Source organism: Staurois parvus, unplaced genomic scaffold (assembly GCF_062004578.1).
Source record: "Staurois parvus isolate SC_StPar_1 unplaced genomic scaffold, SC_StPar_1.0 ptg000341l, whole genome shotgun sequence".
NCBI lineage: Eukaryota > Metazoa > Chordata > Amphibia > Anura > Ranidae > Staurois > Staurois parvus.
Genome location: NW_028318137.1, coordinates 333,569 through 356,300, shown reverse-complemented (window position 1 = coordinate 356,300; position 22,732 = coordinate 333,569). Strand labels below are relative to the sequence as shown.

Here is a 22,732-nt window from a genome sequence, read left to right as displayed (position 1 = left end):
CAAATTCAAAATCCTAACGCTGACGTACAAAGCTGTCCACCATACTGCCCCGAACTACATTACTGACCTAATATCCAAGTACCGCCCAGCACGCACACTCCGCTCCTCACAAGACCTCCTTCTCTCTAGTTCCCTGGTCTCCTCCTCCCATGCCCGCCTCCAGGACTTCTCCAGGGTGTCACCCATCCTCTGGAACGCCCTGCCCCAACCCATCAGATTATCACCTACTCTCCTCTCCTTTAGGCGCACCCTGAAAACCCATCTCTTCAGGGAAGCCTACCCCACCCCCTGCTAACTTGCCAACCTCCTCCACTCTTCCTACCACTCCATCCCCCACAGCTATCTCCTCCTGTGCCACCATCCCCTCCCTCCTAGATTGTAAGCTCGAAAGAGCAGGGCCCTCAATCCCCTCATGTTTTGCATTGTATTGGTATTGTTCTGTCACATGTTCTGTCCCCCTTTGTAATGTACAGCGCTGAGCGAACTATTGGCGCTTTATAAATACTGTAGAATAATAATAATAATATTATATATATGTGATTTTGCGCACCCATGTCGCCCTGTAGCAGTATTTCTGCTATAGGGCAGCAGGAAGCGGTTACAGAAGCGGTTTGTGTTACGTCACTGCGTTACTTTAGCTGACAAATGTGCAGTCATGCAACACTGCACCCAAACTAAATTTTCATCCTTTTTTTCCCCTACGAATTGAGCTTTCAGTGGTATTTGATCACCTGTGCGTTTTTTTTTTTGCGCTATAAAAAAAAAGCCTGACAATTTTGAGAAAAAAAAACAATATTTTGGACTTTTTGCTATAAAACATGTCCAGTAAAAAAATGTAAAATTCAAATTGTCAAATTTCAGCCAAAATGTTTCTGCAACATGTCTTTGCTAAAAAAAAAATCCCAATACGTGTAAATTAATTGGTTTACGTGAAAGTTATAGCGTCTACAAATGGCGGGAAAGATACTGGGATTTTTTTTTATACTAATAATGGTGGCAATCAGTGACTTATGGCAGTGATCAGCGACTTATGGCGGGATTGTGGTGGACATTTTGACATTGGGGGGAACTGACTTGGGGTCACTGACATCCTCAGTGACACCAATACAGTGATCAATGCAAAAAAAAAAAAAAACACTGAGACTGTACTAATCGCACTGGGGAGGAAGGGGTTAACCTGTTTAGGCAAAGGGTTAACTGTGTGAGGGGAGTGTGTACTTCACAGGAACACACTGATCCCGAGAGTGAGAGTTAAACTCAGCTCTCAGGAACAGTGTGTTGGGAACTGAGAGGGAGCAGAGCTGCATTGTAAACAATGCAGCTGTGCTCTGTGTCAGTGTTTGCCAGCGATTGGCGGCGCAGGTAGGGCGTCCGCGAGCCTCATACCCGATATGCAAAATAACGTTTATAAACGAGATTTTGCACAGTCGTGCCGCCTGCCGCAGTATATATACTGTGGCTGGTTGGCAAGCGGTTAATGAATGGAAAGCCATTAATTACAGGTTGTTTACATTGTTACTATGTGATTGCTATGACCAATCATAGTGATCACAAGATACTGGGCTACCAGTAGGGCACAGTTGTCACATAAACAGCAGTGGACTCAATCATACATATATATATATATATATATATATATATATATATATATACACACACACACACACACACACACATACATACACAAACATACATACATATACACAGTGAAGGAAATAAGTATTTGATCCCCTGCTGTTTTTGAATGTTTGCCCACTCACAAAGAAATGATCAGTCTAAAAATCGAATGGTAGGTGTATTGTAACACAGAGACAGAATAGCAACAAAAAAATTCAAAAGAAATGCATTTCTAACAAATTATGCACCGATTTGCATGTTCATGAGGAAAATAAGCATTTGATCTCCTATTATTCAGCAGGATTTCTGGCTACCAGGTGCCTTTCATACAGGTAACAAGCTGAGATTAGAAGCAGTCTCTTAAAGGGAGTGCTGCTAATCTCATTTTGTTACCTGTATAAAAGGCACCTGTCCGCAGGAGCAATCAAACAATCAGATTCCACACTCTCCACCATGGCAAAGACCAAAGAGCTGTCCAAGGATGTCAGGGACAAGATTGTAGACCTACACAAGGCTGGACTGCACTACCAAACTATCGCCAAGCAGCTTGGTGAGAAGGTGGCAACAGTTGGTGCAATAATTCGCAAATGGAAGAAACACAAAACAACTGTCAGTCTTACTAGGTCTGGTGCACCATGCAAGATCTCACCTCGTGGCGTGTCAATGATTATGAGAACAGTGAGGAATCATCCAAGAACAACACGTGAGGATCAAGGATTGAAATCCTGCAGTGCCCGCAAGGTCCATCTGCTCAAGAAAGCACATGTCCAGGCCTGTCTGAAGTTTGCCACTGAACATCTGAATGATGCAGAGGAGGACTGGTTTAAAGTGTTGTGGTCAGATGAGACCAAAATCGAGCTCTGTGGCATCAACTCAACTTGCTGTGTTTGGAGGAGGAGGAATGCTGCCTATGACCCCAAGAACACCATTCCAACTGTCAAACATGGTGGTGGAAACGTTCTGCTTTGAGGGTGTTTTTCTGCTAAGGGGACAGGACAACTGTACTGCATCAAAGGGACGATGGATGGGGCAATGTACTGTCAAATCTTGGGTGAGAGCCTTCTTCCCTCAGCCAGGGCACTGAAAATGGGTTCCAGCATGACAATGACTCAAAGCACATGGCCAAGGCAACAAAGGAGTGGCTCAAGAAGAAGCACATTAAGGTGGCCTAGCTAGTCTCCAGACTTTAATCCGATGGAAAATCTGTGGAGGGAGCTGAAAGTTTGACTTGCCAAACGTCAGCCACCAAACCTTAAGGACTTGGAGAGGATCTGCCAAGAAAAGTGGGCCAAAATCCCTCCTGAGATGTGTGCAAACCTGGTGGCCAACTACAGGAAACGTCTGACCTCTGTTATTACCAACAAGGGATTTGCCACCAAGTACTAAGTCATGTTTTCTGAAGGGGATCAAATACTTATTTCCCTCATGAACATGCAAATCAGTGCATAATTTGTTAGACATGCATTTCTTTTGAATTTGTTGTTGCTATTCTGTCTCTCAGTGTTACAATACACCTACCATTCGATTTTTAGACTGACCATTTCTTTGTGAGTGGGCAAACATTCAAAATCAGCAGGGGATCAAATACTTATTTCCTTCACTGTATATACACACACACACACACACACACACACACACACACACACACACACGTGACTGAGCCTGCATGTGCCGCCGCAGTAAATGTACTGTGGTGGGGCAGCAAGTGGTTACAGCAGAATTACAGTCTAAAATTCAAAAACCACTGACTGGCACTTTTTTTAAATAATAGAAGAGACCCTAATGGTCTCTTCTGGGCTGTCATAAATAATGTAATCTGAGCCACACACACGCAACTAAGAACACATTTATGGCACCCTCTCTATGCCGCTATGAAGTGACTTGTGTGAGACGTCACCACGGCCCAGCCATTCAAGAGCCCAGAGAAAGCGATCCCGGCAGGAAGACTGGGTAAAGATAGAAGCATCTGGGACCAGCTGGAGCGATGACAGCACAGCTCTGGAGGGCTTCCTTTGACAGGTAGGTCTGCCATAACGTGCTAGTATGTATTGAATTGTAGCACACTGTGGTATAAACCATCCAGGGAACCATTTGAAGAAAGAAAACAAAGCACGGTTTAATGCCTCTGATGATCCCATTGATAACTAGTGTGCTCTCCCCGCACAGAAAGGGTGTTGTTTTTCTGAAATCTGTGCGCTTCAAATGAGGCTCAAGCAGTCTTTTTTATAATCAAAGTAAAATGTTATTTATTTGATACATGCCCTTGGTTGGACTTACAATTAGAAATTACATTTGTTTCAAAACATCTTCACAATTTAAAACGGATCTCCAGGTTTCCTGTCACTTGAAATAGTTTGGACCAGCTTGGTCCAAACTAACTACTTCCTTCAGTAAGCGTTGCATTGGCTTTAAGCTTTGTATTAACTGTATGTAGCTTCTGCTACATACAGTACACAGTGTTGGGTACCAGCTATGAGACAGAAACTTCCTCTCACACCCCGAACAAAACAGAGTCAGTCTGAGCAGCACTCAGCCATGCATAGGAAGCTTTGTATTCTTTGAATGAATACAAAGCTACTTCTGATTCCTCGCTAAGTCTGAGATAGTGATGTCATCAGCCCGCCTCTCCATCTCAGCAAATTATAGGAAGCTTTGTATTCATTCACAAAATCCAAAGCCACCTATGAATGGCTGAGTGCTGCACAGACCGACTCGGTTTTGTTTTGAATGTGAGACAGGAAGTCTGTCTCACAGCCAAAACCTGTTTACTGTATGTAGCTGAAGCGCTTAGAGCCAATGTGGCAGTAAGTGAAAGAAATCATTCGTTTGGACCAGCTTGGTCCAAATGAACTATTTAATGTGATAGGGAACGTGGAGATCAGAATTAAGATGCAATAACAAAATAAAACTTTCCAGTTACTTTTATGTAAAAAACAAAAAAAAAAAACAAAAACAAAAAACGGTATAGTGCTGAACTAAATAAACTTCCTATATAACTTTTATAACATTAAACAAAATAAATCAGAATAAACCAAATAAACAAATATATATTTATTTGATTTATTCTGATTGGGCAGCACAGTGGCTAAATGGTTGGCACTTACGCCTAGCAGTATTTGGGTCGCTGGTTTGAATTCCATCCATGGCAACTCCTGCCTGGAGTTTGCATGTTCTCCCTGTGCCTGTGTGGGTTTCCTCCGGGTACTCTGGTTTCCTCCCACACTGGTGGTAGACATTCTGGTAGGTTAATTGTATCCTGTCTAAATTGGCCTTAGTATGTGTATGCATGAATGTTAAGTTTGGGATCTTAGATTGTAAACCCCTTGAGGGTTAGGGACTGATGTGAATGTACAATATATATGTAAAGCGCTGCGTAAATTGACGGTGCTATATAAGTACCTGAAAATAAACCTGATATATGAATGACATTCAAATTGTGAATTGAACAATTAAAATTAATACATTCAAATTAAGTACAACACTTTTAATCTGTGCATAAATTGTTCAACAGTGATCCACACAAATGCTTAATGTGCCAACAATTAAATAGTCTTATATACCCGTGATATACTGATAAATACATTCAAAACCATACAGATCTAATAACGCTTGTCCCAATAAATGAGGCACCTCATTGAGAAAAGCATTATTAGACCTGTATGTTTATATTGCTCTAAACATAAGGTGAGGTGAATTTATGTGATGGTGGAAGCACTGGTGCAGGTATGGATTACGGGCAAGAGCATGATGAGACTATTTAATAGTGTTGGGCTTATTGTGGATATTTTAATTTTAACTGGTCAGTGCACAGTTTGAAGATCACTCATATATATTTAATATAGATTTGGTTTATTTTATTGTTCTAAAAGTTATATAGGGGGTGTTTTAACAGTGCAGCTGTATTTTAGTCATTAGATGTGCAAACACGTCTTGGTGTTTGCAGCAGCATTTTATATTTAGATATAGTTAAGTACATACTGTAAGTGGAGTATCAGCTCATTAGTTTTTGGTATTTATGCATAAAAATAGCTGTTATATTTAGAGAAACTGAGATACACTTTATCTCTTCTGTAGGAAGCAAAAAACAGTAAGAACACACACAACCCAGAGGTGAAATGTTGTTTCGAATTTTTGATCCAGTCTTAATTCTTTGCTTTCATTTTCCTTTTGGCATCCTTGTGTCTCTTCCTGCATTCCTATAAATAAGCAAAAATATTGTATATTGAGTTTACACAGTATCAAACATTATTGTGCTTATAATAAATGATTAATTGAATGTATTTTTATTAAGACCTTGTTCAATCTGAGGCTATGTTTGTACTGAAAAGGCTCGAGTAACATGCAACACGGTATGTTTGATAGTGTTCAGAAAGCAACTTTTCCCTCATATTTATAGCCACATAGGTGACAGTCACCTTAATGCACTCCCTATTAAATATGTTAAAGGATAAGTTCACCTTTTGCACAAAAATAATAAATGCACATTTTTTTGCAGGTAAAATATTATATTATTTTTGTCTGCAGGAGCCTCTAAAGCATGGACTAGCGATCAGTAGATCACTGATGCCATGCAGGTGTCCTGCAGACCTGTCAGTATATCTGCTTGACTGTAAGGGATGTAAGAGCAAGCAGATATACTGACAGGAAGACTCAATGAACTACCAGAGCGCTCCACAGCGCCATGGCAGTTCATTGAAAACTACAAGCCGACAGCCACTAAGGCTGTCGGAACTTGCAGTTCATTAATTCACCAAAGTCTGTGAATGAATGAAGCGGCCGTGTGGGCGGAACCCTGCACGACTGTCATGTTTTCAAATTTGAAAGGTAGTACTGGGAACTTCTCCCCGTACTTCTGTCAGAGGGAGGGAGGGGGACAGTGGGCTGTGGTTGTAGCATTGGAACATAAAAGAAGGGGAAAAACCTGCGCTACACCCCAGACAATGCAATATGTGAATAAATGTGTGAAAAAAATATATATTTTGAAACAATAGTGAAATTAATGAACTGCTGCTACTCTTTCCATGAACACCAGAAAATACAAAAACATACAAAAAAGTGCACTGTACACTAAATAATCAAATACTGCTATATAACAAAATGTGCATACATTAATTGAAATGATATAAGTCCACATTCATATATTAATTAAAAGTCCCAAAATCCAATAACACAGTGATGTGTGCTAAAAAAATCCTCCAACGGAAAGTGCATAGGTGTCCACAAATGCTTGACAGAAAGGAAAAAATCAGCCTCTCACCACACACTTTGATCTCCAATCAAGAGATCAAACGAGCAGATGGTGTTCAGATCCCACACTGACACCCTAGTAAACCATATCAAGGAGATGAATAGACAACTGCAGGTTCACTTGAACGAATCCATCACATCAGACAGCTCTTCACATCATGCAAGGAAAGGTTTAAAACAGAAGAAAACTTCATAGTGTGACCCGATAAACCAGCAAAGAATTTATTAAAGTATTGCACTTACATAGATAAGGTGCATAAAGGCAGTGCAAACATTTAAAATTCCCGCGGAGTCAGATCACTGGCCGGCAAAAAATAAAACACCCAGTGGCGATTAAATACCACCAAAAGAAAGCTCTATTTGTGTGAAAAAAATGATAAAAATGTCATATGAGTACAATTTTTCCTGACCACGCAATTGTCAAAGTACAATAGTGCTGAAAGCTGAAAATTGGCCTGGGCATGAAGGGGGTATACTGTAAGTGCCCGGCAGGCAAGTGGTTAATCTATTTTCAAGAGGGAATAAATTAACTTTCTCTAATCTTTCCTCATAGCTGAGCTCCTCCACGCCTCTTATCAGCTTGGTTACCCTTCTCTGTACTTTCTCCAGTTCCACAATGTTCTTTTTGTGAATTGGTGCCCAACATTTAACTGCATATTCCAGATGAGGTATTACTAATGATTTGTACAGTGGTAAAATGATATTTCTCTCTCTCTCTCTGGAGTCTATACCTCTTTTAATACAAGAGAGGATTTTGCTCACTTTAGAAACTGCAGCTTGGCATTGCATGCCATTATTAAGCTTGTGATCTACCAGAACTCCCAAATCCTTCTCCACCATTGATTCCCCCAGTTGTACTCCCCCTAGTATGTATGATGCATAAATATTCTTAGCCCCAAGTGCATAACCTTACATTTATCAACATTAAACCTCATGTGCCACATAGTTGCCCAATTAAACAGTGAACTGAGGTCGGCTTGTGAGTTGGAGACACCCTGTAAGCATGTTATTCTTGGTGTCATCTGCAAAGACCGAAATGGTATTTTTAATCCCAGAAACTATATTATTTGCAAATTAAAAAGTAAGGGTCCCAACACTGAACCTTGAGGTACACCACTAACAACCCTAGACCGTTCAGAGTATGAATCATTAACCACTACTCTCTGAATATGATCTTTTAGTCAGTTTTCTATCAATTTATATACAGATTTTTCCAAGCCTGTAGACTTTAGCTTACACATTAGCTGTGTGTGGGGAACGTTGTTAAATGCTTTTGCAAAATCCAGGTATACCATATCCACCGCCACCACTCTGCAATGTTTTGCTGACCTCCTTATAAAAAGAAATCAATTTGTTTGACAACATCTGTCATTCATGAATCCATGCTGTCTGTTGCTTAAAATATTTTTTTCCAGCAAGAACTCATCTATGTGGTCTTTTATTAAACTCTCCATTATCTTCCCAACTATAGAAGTTAAACTAACAGGTCTATAAATACTTGGTAAAGACTTACCAAAAAACAGGTGGAACATGTAACTTGTTCCCAAAAGTGAACTTATCCTTTAAAGCTGAATGCCTTACCGTCAGTCTTTCACAGCTATACAAGCTGCTGATCTGTACTAAAATCGATTACTCAGATTTCATGGCACACTGTGCTGAATTACCTGGCTGAAAGACATCCAGCATAATCTAGCCCCTCCACCCCCAGTCTGACTTTCCCTGTCCCACCTCTATCATTCATTTTTATTTTGCTTTGACTGTGCTTAGAAAAGCCCACTCCTCTAGATATACACTTCTAAAAGCATATTGATATTTGCATACCTCCACCCAAGAACCAGCCCTCTGCTTACATCAGGGTTGAGGGGTCTTGGGAGAAGTACTGAAGCATGACGCTGAGACGTTTTCATGAAACCACATACACAAAACCTTGTCGACACCTTTCACTAACCATGATCTGCTTCTATTGCATAGAGAAGTTCAAAGACTATGAAAACGGAAAGGTTTTGTTTAAAAAAATAAATAAAAAATTTTGCATTTTCAGTAATGGGGGGAGAAGAGATAAAGAAGAAACCAAGGAAGGCAAAATATAAGTGCATTAAACTTCAGCTTTAAAACAGATGTTGATTGTCCAATCTCATAGTGACATGAATTCTGGGACAGGACTTCGTTCATGGTACCTTGCTAAAGGTGTGAGCTGTTGTAAAATTGCCAGGGAAGAGATGTTAAAATGTTATATGTGAGAGACAGAAAGTGTTGAAGACTCCGACCCACATTTGACATTGATGGCCTTTCATATCTCTTGGGAACCAGTTGTCCTCCTTGTCCCAAAGAGGATGTTCCTTTTCCTAAAGTTGTAAGAAGTCTGCCAAGTCCTGACAAATTTATCATCCAGCTATAAATTTGCACAACACTGGATTGCATGTACTAAATTACTTTGCTTGTGTTTGGGAGTTGGATCTGTTTTATGTACAAGTTTTTGTTTCAGTGTATGTCTAGACTTTGAAAACATGGATGTTACATTTGTTGAAAATCCTGAGTTTTGGACTATCCAAATTCATTGTGGACTCCCATTCACATCAATTACACTATTTCAGGAGCGAATACCATCACTCCCAATTGAGATTTTAGGGATGGACAGATTTCATTATGCACTGACCAGGAAGTTACTAGATTGTCCTCCCAGAGATATAATAGTGAAATTCCACTTTTATCGCACAATGGAGCAAATTCTGGCAGTTGCTAGAGCCACAGAATATTTGTCATTTCAAGGCAATGGTTGCTGATTTTTCTTTTTGACTTGGCTCCCCTCCTACTTGCGAAAAGGAGAGCCACAAAGTCAAAGATCCAAGTACTCACTGAACATCAAATCAGATACCTCTGGTCATTCCCATTTGCCATCCAATTCTCTCATATTGGCAAGCAGTATACCAGTTCATCCCCAGACTGCCTGCTCTAAGCAGTTCTCCAGCCAACTCCTCTGGATGAGCAGGCTTTGACACAATCGCCCCATACACCAAAGCAGAAGACCCCTGGACCCTACAATGCCACTCTGCAATGGGCCACCAAAGAATTAACTCTCAAAATTAAAAGCACTCTGTCCCGTCAGCCAGGACAACACTCTTAATCGTCAAGAGCTGACAGACCTGGATGACTGCTTTCCTCTGCAGCAAGTTTACTCCATTCACTTATTACACCTTTGTTTCCTGTATGAGATTACCATTAAATGTGTCCCAGTCATTTGTTTATGTCATTGAGATTGGGTATTACTCCCCAGTTTTTCTTTTTTTGAGCATTCTTTTATTGCACAGCAGTACTTCCCTTTTTTTTTACAAACATGACTGTCCAGTTTTTTCCCTTCCCTTTTGAACTCTACTTATGCAGTTCATTTAGTTTATTTAGATACTGACAAAAAATATGAGGGTTTTAATTTTTTTCATGGTATGTTTGTCTGCTGTCTATTTACAGTTGCAATGACAGTTTTACGTGGGTGTTGGCTCACCTTTGTGCCTTTTATTTGCCCATTATCTCCTCCTTTGTTCACCAAACCTTTTTTTTTCCTTTTTCCCCCTTCCCTCCTAGTTGAATTTACTATATGCAGGGCTGAGCTCCCACTGTACAAATTCATCTCAGGCTTTAATTTCTTTTAATTCAATTCTGCTGTTCTTTTGTATAAATGCCTCGGTTTCAGCAGGCAGTAGTTACTGGGCCCCAACCTGACTCCCTCTCCTGGCCATTATGTATGGCTTTGGGACGGACTATTATTTCTGAACAGCGAATCCCAAATGTATTATTCAGTCTACTCAACTGTGTATGCATTTGCTATTCAGATATATGCTTTGATGTCTTTCCTCCTTTTCCTTCTTCCACCCTTTCTCTCTTCCCTCCCTCTTCCTTGTCCCCATGGTTTTGGCTATAGGGGTGTACTGATCGAGGTTCATCTATTTTAGACCACATGTCCCCTTTAAATATATTGTCCCTTAATGTAAAGGGCCTTAATTCTCCAGCTAAATGGGTCAAAGCATTTTGATCCTTTGCTTCCCTTAAGGCTGGCATAGTTGCCCTGTAAAAAACCCATTATACAGCACACTGAGTACCAACCCATAAGTTAGCAAAAAAGTGATAAAGTATTTCAATATACAGTTCTTTAAATGGTTCATTCATAATATAACACTTCTTTCGTGATTGTGAAAATCAACATCATCCAGTATAGTGCTCCAATATACATATCACAATGTGTCCTGTTCCTGTGACATCTAACACCTCAATGCTCACAAAACTCTCACCTCCATGGAGACCTATTGATGTTGGTGCATAAAGACTCCAACACTCACCCACTAAAGGCCTTGCTCCTGTGTTCCCAATGCTCCAGCTACAGACATGTCGAAGTCCCTTTAAGGCTCATTTGCATTCATAAGACCCTATTAGTCTTGCCAAGATAAAGGGAAAAAGAAAGGCCTCCAATAGTGTAGTATGAATATATATCATCAGATTTTATTAAAAGGTAATGTTCTTACACCCATAAAATTTGTTAAAACACAGTAAAAACTATCAGGGAGACCAGATTATGCTTCTGCATTTGTCATTTTCGGTCCGCCGTCTGCCTCCGTTTAGGCCCTACGCATTATGTCACGAGTCACGTGAGTTCATCAGGGGAAGAGCAGCAGGCAGAATACACATCATTAAATAATAATGTGAAATTCCACTGGTTGGTGGCCATTTTATTGTAGTCCATAGCAATCTGCTGTGGTGGCCGTTTTCCCTAGGATCTGTGTACACACAGATTCCAAGGAACCATAATGTTGTAACCCCTGATTAGTGTAATTGCCCAGGTCTATAGATGGAACTAAAATACAATACTATAAAAAGGGGTTAAACCTGGAGGACACTAAAAATAATTAATTATAACAAATTCTGGGACATAAAAAAAAAAAAAAAAAAAAAAAGAAAAAGAAAAAAAAGGTGTAAATTAGTATGAGCATAATACCATTACTGGGAGCTATAGTTTAATCCAAACACACTCAGGATCCCCCCACCCCGCATCCAAAAGGATCAAGATGGGACTCAGACTGAAATAATTCTCAAGCATAAAACCTGTGTCAAATCAATACTGAAGTGGATATTAACCGCCTCCCGCCCGCCATATAAGGTAATGACGGGCGCAAGGAGGTTCTCTCATTATGGGAGGACACCATATGAAATCCTCCCACTCTAACTGCGCATGCGTGGTTTCAGGAGCGCGCAGCGTGGCGATCGGTGGTCCGCTGTGTCCCTTGGACACAGCGGATCTCTGATCAACGGAAAGAGCCCAAGATGTCGGCTCGGTCATGTGATCAGCTGTGTCCAATCACAGCTGATCAAATGTAAATAGGGAAATTCCGGTTATCCGCATTTCTCTCCTCATGAGCTGTCACGCTCACAGCTCGAGAGAAGAGCCGGTAATCAGCATTCCTTGGAGGGGACATGGGCACTGATCATCAGGGCACTGATGATCAGTGTGCCCCCAGAAGTGCCACCTGTCAGTGCCCATCAATGCCAGCTGTCAGTGCTCAATGCCACCTGCCAGTGCCAATCAATGCTCATCAATGCCACCTGCCAGTGCCAATCAGTGCCTCATCAATGCCACATATCAGTGCCTACCAGTGCACATCAATGCCACATATCCATGCCCATCTGAGCTGCCTTTCAGTGTCATCTATCAGCGCCAGTCAGTGCCACCTATCAGTGCTGCCAATGAGTGCCCATCAGTGCTGCCTATCAATGCCACCTATCAGTGCCATATATGAGTGCTGCCTTTCAGTGCCCATCAGTGATGCCTGACAATGCCCATCAGTGGCACCTACTAGTGCCTTCTCATCAGTTCCCATCAGTGCAGCATATCAGTGCCCATCACTGCAGCCTCATTAGCGCACATCAGTGAAGGAGAAAAATCACTTATTTACAAAATTTTAGAACACAAACTAAGAAAAAAACTAGTTTTTTTTTCAAAATTTTCTGTTTTTGGTTTGTTTAGCATAAAATAAAAAACCCAGCAGGAGATTAATTACCACCAAAAAAAAGCTCTGTCTAAAAAAAATGATAAAAATGTCATATGGGTACAGTGTTGCATGACCACGCAATTGTCATTCAAAGTGTGACAGCGCTGAAAACTGGCCTGGGCAGGAAGGGGGTATAAGTGCCCTGTAGGCTAGTGGTTAATATCAAATAACATCTCTGGTGGGATCTATGATTTATGCTTTACTGTTGATACTTGGCATTTTATCTTTATGCAAATCTGTTTTTATTTGGATTCACCGCACAGGTATATATTTGCGGATATAATCATTTTATTAACGTATTGATTCACTGCACCTTGCTACTTGCTAATATATAACACTAGAACAATAAAATTACCACATCTCAGGAAGTAGACATAAGGTGCCACATCCCAATGTATTCAAACCAAGAAAGAAAAAGGAGAAAAACCCCTCAGTATAAACAGGACTTTAAAGCCACCATACTAAATACATAACACAATTCAATAAAACAACATTTATTAGAATACAATTAAAACTTGTGGAAAATTGTATGACCACCATGTAAAATTCATACATTTATTTGCACATCAACTTTCATGAAACCATCCAAATACATGGCTGTGTCATGTCCCGTTGGTATATGCCGACATGTTTCGCAGTTCACAGTGGCATCATCAGGGACATTACGGGACACAGTGTTAGTTAACAACTTAATTGCCGCTGATTCCTGAAATGGTGTCTATATATGTCATCAGAACCCTCCCCCTAGATAGTAACGGGAGGCCTTGCCAGACACTGGGCCAAATGCTTTACAGCTCAGGGTGATCTTATTCTTTTATTATGGCGCTGCCCTAAGTTACACCGCTACTGGACACTATTAAAATGGTGTTTCAAACCACTATTCCTTTGGACCCTAAATGCTGCATACTATGTATTTCGGATAACTTAACTGAATTTCAGAGGGCAGCAAGAAAAATTGTTATTCCAGGCTAGGAAACAAATTCTACAATAGTGGAAGACCGACCAGACCCCAACTCATAGAGAATGGATTAATCATTTTTCAACATAAAAGCTGTCCAGGAAAGTTGCCATGGACAGAATTTTGTAACAGTGTGTACTATTGCTCTATGATCATTTCCCTTTTGTAACAGTGTGTACTATTGCTCTATGATCTTTACCCCTGTCTACTGGGTTTCTGTATGCTGTGAGATATTGCTGCTGACATCTGTAATTGCTCTGTCAGGTTCCTGATGATTCTCTATCTGTTCTACCTGGTAGATGCGGATAGCATGGCTGTACACTGCACTTGCCCTATCTGTGCATATAATGGTTTTACTCTGGAATAGTACTGTTGTAATTAACAACAAATGTTTGTAATGTGCTACTATTTTTTGTTCAATAAACTTTTTTCCTTAATAAAAAAAAAAAAAAACAATAAAACCCTACAAACATAACACTTGCCACTCCTATACTACACCATTTACAATCAGACTTCTCTTTTAAGTAAGTCTTACACAGTCTCACCTACTTAGGCATTAAGCTGACCTCCCATCCCCCACACTCTACCAGGCCAATTACCTTGTGATGCTTGCCCACTTGACTATCCTTAAGTCCCATTGGTACTCTGGATGTATCATGGATGGGCTACATAGCAGTGGTCAAGATGATTCTTTTGCCCAAAATTCTTTGTTTAGGGTGCTTCCAGTTGTAGTCTCACTGCATTATCTGTTCTAGATAAGTGTAATTTAGTGGAACCCCAGATATAATTGTGTATGCAGTTTTAATGCATTTGAAACTACGAGGTGGCCTAGGCCTTCCAAACTTTACAAAATATTATCAGGCAGCCCAGCTAAAATACATCGCCCAGTATTACACAACACATTGCAGGATCATGTCTGGCATCATGCGCTTGTGTCACCTGGTTATGACCTCTTCCCTTGAGCCATTCACCTAAGATCAATAAATTATCATCATTCAAATACAAAAACAATTTCCTTTAAAGTTACCCTCCTGGATCCAACCCCCCCCTTTCCCAACCCTCTGCCCCCACCCACGCATGTCCCAATCTACCTCAAATTCTTTTCCCGCTAGCTCCTCTTCACTTCTAAATATTCTCGGGACTCCCTTCTCCTTCCTCATCTGTCTCTATTTTTCCTTCTCAATTTCCTCCTCCTTCTCCATCTCTCCCATTATTTAATCTTCTACACATCCCATTTTTCCCCACCTGTCTCAAAATCTCTCAATTTTATCCTCCTTCATATGGTGGAGTTCCTCCATCTTATACACATAATCCACCCTACTTATCCAATCATTTATTTTCGGTACCTCTTGTTCCTGCCAAAATTTAGGTATCTTCGCTGCATTTATAAGATGAAATAATCACCAAATTTTAATAGTTTTCTACTGTGGCCTATGTTTTATGAAATAAAAATGTGCCTGGGTCTTTCGGGATATTAACCTTGGTGATCTCCTGTATTTGTATTATTTCCCCCCAATATTTCTGTATTTTAGGACACTCCCACCAAACAACCAAATATGTGCCATTGTGCCCTTAATTTCACATCCCTTCCAACACAGTGGTGATTTGTCTACTCTCTGCTTATGTCTCACTCATCTTAGCTTAAAGAACAGCTCCTTATTTTGTAGCTCCTGAAAGGAGCATATTTCTTCTGCCTTCATTATGTCTTAACTGTGCATCCCCTTTTTTTATCCATTTACCTGAAAATATTCCTTCGCTGGAAGGAAATCATCTGAGGCCACCAATGGCATCAGCAGAGAGTTAAATTCCCACCCCATTTATTTATGAATTACATTTCGTGTATAAGTTCTTGTGCTCTCTGCCAACTTATGGTGCTGGTGCGGCATCCATACCATCTTATTCAACTGTGTCCCACTTAAAGTGTTTTCTATGTTCACCCAACTTTTCCCTTGTGCGTTGTGTGTCCAATCAAAAATATGTGACAATAGTACTGAGTAATAATATCTCTTAAAATCAGGCATGTTTAACCCCCCATTCTCCTTGTCTCTACATAATACTTAATAACTTATTCTCGGTCTCTTATTCTTCCAAATAATTCTCAGTATCATTTTTTTAAATTACAATAAAATAGGTTCTCGGGAGCTGTATAGGTAACATATGGAATTTATATAGTATTTTCGGAACAATTACCATTTTTACCAAGTTTATTCGTCCTATTCATGATTCAATTCCTCCTTAATCTTGTTTATTAGTGGGATATAATTTATTTTATACAAGTTCTTTAAGGAGGAATTCCATTTTATTCCTAAATAGAAAGGGGAATTCTCCATACAGGGCTTTCTTTTCAGTTATCAAGACACTAACATTAAAAATCTCTGATTTTACCGGATTTATTTTTAAGTTTGACAGCTCTCCATAGTATTTCATTATTTTCATCAAATTAGGTAGGATTTGAGGAAAACCTAGGATTAGCCACACAGAATAGCATATCATCAGCATACGGTGCCACTTTGTGTTCTGTCTCCCCTATTTTTATCCCCTTCACATCTATACTATTCCTTATTGTTGCTAAAAGATGTTCCAACGACATAGCAAACAACAATGGCAAGAGCGGGCACTCGTCTTGTCCCATTAAACATCCTGAAAAACTCTGACAACGAGCCGTTGACCTTTACTACTGCTGAGGGTCGACTATATAACTTTCCTATCCACTCTCTCATTTTGGGACCAATTCCCAGAACTTCCAATGTACCTAACAAAGTCCCACTCCACCCTATCAAAAGCTTTGTCTGCGTCTACTGATAATATCAGGATGGGGAGTTTTTCCTTCTTACTTTTTTGTATGAAGAATACTGATCTCAACCAATTATCTCTTCCCTCCCGGGGACAAACCCCACCTGATCTAGGTGAATATAATCCAGCATTAGGTCTTTCAACCTATTTGCCAGGACCTTTGCATGTCATTTGGTATCTGTATTTAACAGTGAGATGGGTCTATAACTAGCGCATTGAGGTCCATCTTTTCCCTCTTTCTGGATGATTGTAATATATGCTTGCAATGACTCCTCCCTCATTTCTAACCCCTCTCCTAATGCATTCATGTATAGACTCGGCTTAGGGACTAATTGTTCTTTACATTTTTTGTAATATACCCATCTGGCCCTGGGCTCTTCCCCATCACTGTACTCTTTAGTGCCGCCTGAATTCTTCCTGCGTTATTGGTTTTTCTAGACAAATTAATCGTTCCTCTTCCACTCTCGGTAGTCTTGCCTCTTTCAAGTACATCTGTCTCTTTCTAGTTCTTACTTCTTCCCCCTCTTAACATTCTATAACTTCCTATAATATTTTTTAAATACATTACCGATATCAGTGGTTGAGTAGACCATTTCTCCATTATCACTTTTGATCTTCTGTATATAATTCCTTGATTTCTTATTTCTCAATGCTTTCATTAAATATTTACCAGTTTTATTCCCAGTCAGGGAACCTGTCGCCATGCAGCAGAGCGACGGATCCCCTTGAGCTGTGGCGGTGCGAGTGCGCATGCGCAGTAGCGTACATGTCACCACAAGGCGAGCTATTTAAAACCTGCAATACAGTGAAATCAATGCCTTCTGGTCTACAACGTCCCTGCACTCTATTACCTGATTCTGTTGCCTGTATCCTGATCTGACCTGACTAAGAAAGAACTCCGCCTGCACCGATCCCTGCTATCCCTGACAATCCGCTTGCCTGCTCCCTTGTACTTGATCTGCTTGATTATAGAAGTACCTGAAATAAAATACAAATAAATATTGACCCGGCTTGTCTGACTCTGCTGCACATACTTACCTGTACCTCCGCCTGGCTTGCATCCTGACGGCTGCCCACTTACCTGCTGCTGCACCCACAGTCCTGCACCTGGCCTGCATCCTGGTCATCGCCATACTTACCTGCTGCTGCACCCACGGTCCTGCACTCGGCCTGCATCCTGGTCACTGCCATACCTGCCTCCTGCCGCATCCACGCTCCTGTGTCCAGTCCCAGTCTGCATCCTGATTGCCGCCATACCTGCCTGCTGCTGCACCTACGTTCTTGCATCCGCACCTGGCCTGCATCCAGATCTCCTGGGTCTTCAGCTACCTGCTGCCAGCTCTAGATCTACCTGGCACTCATGCCACTCCTGGCTCTGTGCTCTCTGTTCTCACTATCAGGGGCTCCAAGCGGGAGTCGTAAGAGGACGCCTCCTCTCCACGTCAGGCTCCCCAACCAGGTACGTGACACCCCCACTAATATCTCTCTCTTGCCATCATATTAAATGCCCTCCTGGTTTCTTCCTCCATTAAATTACATAATTACTCTTTATTATATTTTGCTGTGTCTCTTTATGTAGTTGTTCTAGTTCATATAAATCCCTTAACTCCTTCAGTCTCATTTCTTTCAAAATATTGTTTGTTTTTTTTTTATTCTCAGTTCAGTCTCATGATCCTAAAGTGTATCTTTTAATTTCCATGTTTCTCTTATTCTGTTCTCTTCCCCATAATAATTTCATTGTAACAGGAGCATGGTCCGATATTGTTGTAACGTCTATATTTGTTTTCATCCTTGCTCTTTTTTCGGTGGCTTTGAGTGTTAGCACATTCAAGGGTCAAGTAGTTTCTCTGGCTGTTCTCTTTCAGCGTCCCTTGGCTACACTCTCCTTGGTTTGCACTTTCATTCAGGGGGTTCGCCATGTGGTGCCCCCTGTGCGCTCCCCCTTGCCACAGTGTGACATTGGTGCTATCAGCTCTTCATATATCTCCATTTTGAGAGCATTTGGGATATCCCCTTATTTACACTTTTGCAGAAAGTTGTCTTCCTGCTCGCTGTCACTTCGGCTTGGAGGGTTTCAGAGTCGGCAGTTTTGCTCTGTAAGCTGCCTTATCTGGCTTTAAACAAGGACAAGGTAGTGCTACAGCCTCCCCCTTCCTTTCTGCTGAAGGTGGTGTCAGATTTTCCCCAAATCTCTCCTTTACCTTTAAAAGCAAAAGATAAAAGAAAAAAAGTTTTGTTTTAAAAAATTTTTTGCATCCGTCCTGAACCGGAGGTGATGTCATGACGTTACTCCGGGCCTCCAAGGCCATAGAGGAGATCAGAGACACTCGAGTCTATCATCATCTCTGACCAGCCAGCCACACCGTCAGATCGTTGAAACGGTAAGCCCAAGAAACACCAGCAGGAGGAGGGGGGATGGGCCCTGCCACCAATACTGAAAGTGATCCAGTGGCTAATGAGCCGTTCAGACCACTTGCATGAGAACGCTGACCGAAGAGAAATACTAGGGTTAAGGCTGATATCTTCGAATTACAGAGAATAGACATTCCAGGCTGGGGAGAGGGGGTGAAAGAGAATAGGGAAATAGAAATTGAGAGTGGGCAGTTAGCCCCTAGGGGGAAAAGGCATCAAAGATAAAACAGAGAAGAAGGAGGAGGAATAAGAAAATATTTTTTTAAGAAGCCCAGAGGGGGCCTTCCTCCTTTTTTTTTTTCCTCTCTGTTTCTCTCTTCCTCCCCTTCTCCTAGGTAAAGTCAAAATTTTAGAAGAAAGGCGAAATAGGGAGCAGCATATATATATATTCAGATATGCGGCCTGGGGAAGAGGAACTCGGTCTGGAGGGGCGTACGTGGTCAGAGCTCCACCCTTGCATGGGATCGATAGTGGTTATAGGACCACAAATGATCCAAAAAGGGCAAGGGCCTAGGGGGAGAGGGGGTGATTTATAGGGGGGGGGGAGAGGGGGTAAGGGGAATTGTGTATGAGCTAGCTCAGTGTTCCTTTGGAGGGATGAAAAGAATTAAAGGAAAGAGAAAGAAAAAAAAAAAATGTATATATACATACAGTGGGGATAGAAAGTTTGGGCACCCCAGCTAAAAATTTGTATTAATGTGCATAAAGAAGCCAAGGAAAGATGGAAAAATCTCCAAAAGGCATCAAATTACAGATTAGACATTCTTATAATATGTCAAAAGTTAGATTTTATTTCCACCATTTACACTTTCAAAATAACAGAAAACCAAAAAATGGCATCTGCAAAAGTTTAGGCACCCTGCATAGACAATATCTTGTACTGCCCCCTTTGGCAAGTATCACAGCTTGTAAACGCTTTTGTAGCCAGCCAAGAGTCTTTCAATTCTTGTTTGAGGTATCTTTGCCCATTCTTCCTTACAAAAGTCTTCCAGTTCTTTGAGATTTCTGGGCTGTCCGTCACGCACTGCTCTTTTAAGGTCTATCCATAGATTTTCAATTATGTTGAGGTCAGGAGATTGTGAAGGCCATGGCAAAACCTTCAGTTTACGCCTCTTGATGTAATCCCCCGTGGATTTCGAGGTGTGTTTAGGATCATTATCCATCCTCTCTTTAACTTTAGCTTTTTCACAGATGGCATCAAGTTACCATCCAAAATTTGCTGAAATTTTATTGAATCCATTTTTCCTTCTACTCGTGAGATGTTCCCTGTGCCACTGGCTGCAACACAACCCCAAAGCATGATTGATCCAACCCCATGCTTAACAGTTGGACAGAGGTTCTTTTCATTAAATTCTGTGCCCCTTCTTCTCCAAACGTACCTTTGCTCATTCCAGCCAAAAAGTTCAATTTTAACCTCATCGGTCCACATAACTTGTTTCCAAAATGCATCAGGCTTGTCTATATGTTCATTTGCAAAGTTCAAACGATGATTTTTGTGGTGAGGACGTGGAAGAGGTTTTCTTCTGATGACTCTTCCATGAAGACCATATTTGTACAAGTATCTCTTTATAGTGGAATAGTGTACCACAACTCCAGTGTCTGCCAGATCTTTCTGGAGGGATCGTGCAGTCAAACGTGGGTTTTGAATTGTTTTTCTCACAATCCTGCGAGCTGTTCTGTCTGATATTTTTCTTGGTCTTCCAGATCTTGCTTTAACTTCCACTGTTCCTGATGACTGCCATTTCTTAATTACATTCTGAACAGAGGATATTGACATCTGAACATGCTTTGCTATCTTCTTATAGCCTTCTCCAGCTTTGTAAGCGTCAACTATTTTCAGTTTCAGTTTTCTAGACAACTGCTTAGAAGAACCCATGGTGCTGATTGTTGGGGCAGGGTCAGATGAGTCTGGGCATTTAAAACCTTTGAGATTGACATCACCTGGTCTTCCCAGACGATGATTGAGAACAATCCATGACACTGGCAGGTCTCAGCTTGGCAAAGGGGGCAGTGCATGCTATAAATTCTGCAGGGTGCCCAAACTTTTGCAGACTTCATTTTTTGTTTTCTGTTATTTTGAAAGTGTAAATGATGGAAATAAAATCTAACTTTTGTTGACATATTATAAGAATGTCTAATCTGTAATTTGATGCCTTTTGGAGATTTTTCCATCTTTCCCTGGCTTCTTTATGCACATTAATACAAAAATTTTTAGCTGGGGTGCCCAAACTTTCGATCCCCACTGTGTGTATAGATATATATATATATATATATATATATATATATATATATATAAATAATCAGACTGGATGTCACATCACTTCCTAAAACTCAATCTATCCAAAACTGAGCTCATATTTCCTCCCCCACGTGCCTCTTCCCCTGACTTCTTAGGATCAATAGGGGTAATCCTGGATTCTGAACTATCCTTTCAGGCCCACTTCCAATCCCTGTCCATATCATGCTGCCTCACCCTCCACAACATCTCCAGAATACGCCCCTTTTTAAACAATGATACCACAAAGCTCCTATTTCATAATAAAGGAGTTTAGCAAAGCTCACCATTTTGAACAGGTGGCATCTCCCGAAGAGTGAAAGTGGAAGGCCCATCTCTCCTATAATTTTAGAGGCCAACCGGGGGAAAATTAAGGTGATAAAGGGAAGAGGGGGTTTTCCCAATTTTGATACCTAGGTAAGTGATATGATGTACTGCCACTTGAAATATAGATGAGTTGGCCCATTGTGGAGAACTAGCATGAAAGAGAGGGAGAATTTCACTCTTCCCGAAATTAATCCTAAGACCCGAGCATGTATGAAAGTGTGTGAATAAGTTCTGTATGTAAGACGCTTGGGTTAGATGTGAATATCAAAATGCCATCTGAAAATAGGGCTAGCCTGAGATCTTGATTGCCTATATGTATGCCGTGGAGCAAAGGATCATTCAGGAAAAATCTTGTCCCCCTTGCTAAGTTAAAAAGCAAGGGGGACAAGGGACAGCCCTGCCTTGTGCCTTTGTGAAGATAGAAGGTCGTCCTGTGAGGAGCGAAGGGTACGGGTAGGGTGGTGCTTGGGTATCAGGTTGGTGAGGTAGGTAGGGGCAGTGTTGTGAATGGCTTTGTAGCTCTGTATCTGATATCCGCTGTTCCGCCTCTAAGTCTCTTAGCATGATTTCTTAGCTCCTTTCTAATTTGCTCAATGCCTGCTGACACTGCCTTGTCCACTGCAGTTGTAATGGTGGGAGAGAGTAGGGCTGCAACAGCCTGTGCTATCCTACCATATTGGTCTCCTGACAATTCCACAGCGATATCGTGGGCATTGCATCGGTGCCTGTGATCCCTGGACGGCTGGATGTCTCACCTGGATCTTATTACATCACACGATGAGTCTATTTATCTTGTGCAATTTATCCATTGTTTACTAAATAAATTGTCAATACTGCACTTAGAGGCGCCTTCCTCTCTTTTTCTTGTTACTGCATTAGAGCCTTGCTTCTACTCTAAGAAGAGCTGCCTCAGTGTTACTGCTCCCATCCATCCATCCGGCACCTTTATCCTATAGCTACAGAGGTTGGGCTCCAACAAGCACGCCCTATATAATATACAGTTGTGTTCAAAATAATAGCAGTGTGTTGAAAAAAGTGAATAAACCTCAAAATCCTTCTAATAGCTTT

General features: G+C 41.0%; 1 protein-coding gene across 1 annotated transcript in view; it reads right to left on the bottom strand.

Moving 5' to 3' along the window:
• Nucleotides 1–3,836: 3,836 nt before the first annotated feature.
• The window catches only part of NOL8 (nucleolar protein 8), a gene marked incomplete at its 5' end in the record, with an annotated part of 343,427 nt that continues 324,531 nt past the window's right edge, over nucleotides 3,837–22,732 (bottom strand). Inside the window, one exon of the mRNA XM_089684276.1 lies at nucleotides 3,837–5,813. Coding sequence (XP_089540402.1) covers nucleotides 5,677–5,813 — 137 coding nt within the window. The remainder of the gene's footprint in view (nucleotides 5,814–22,732) is intronic.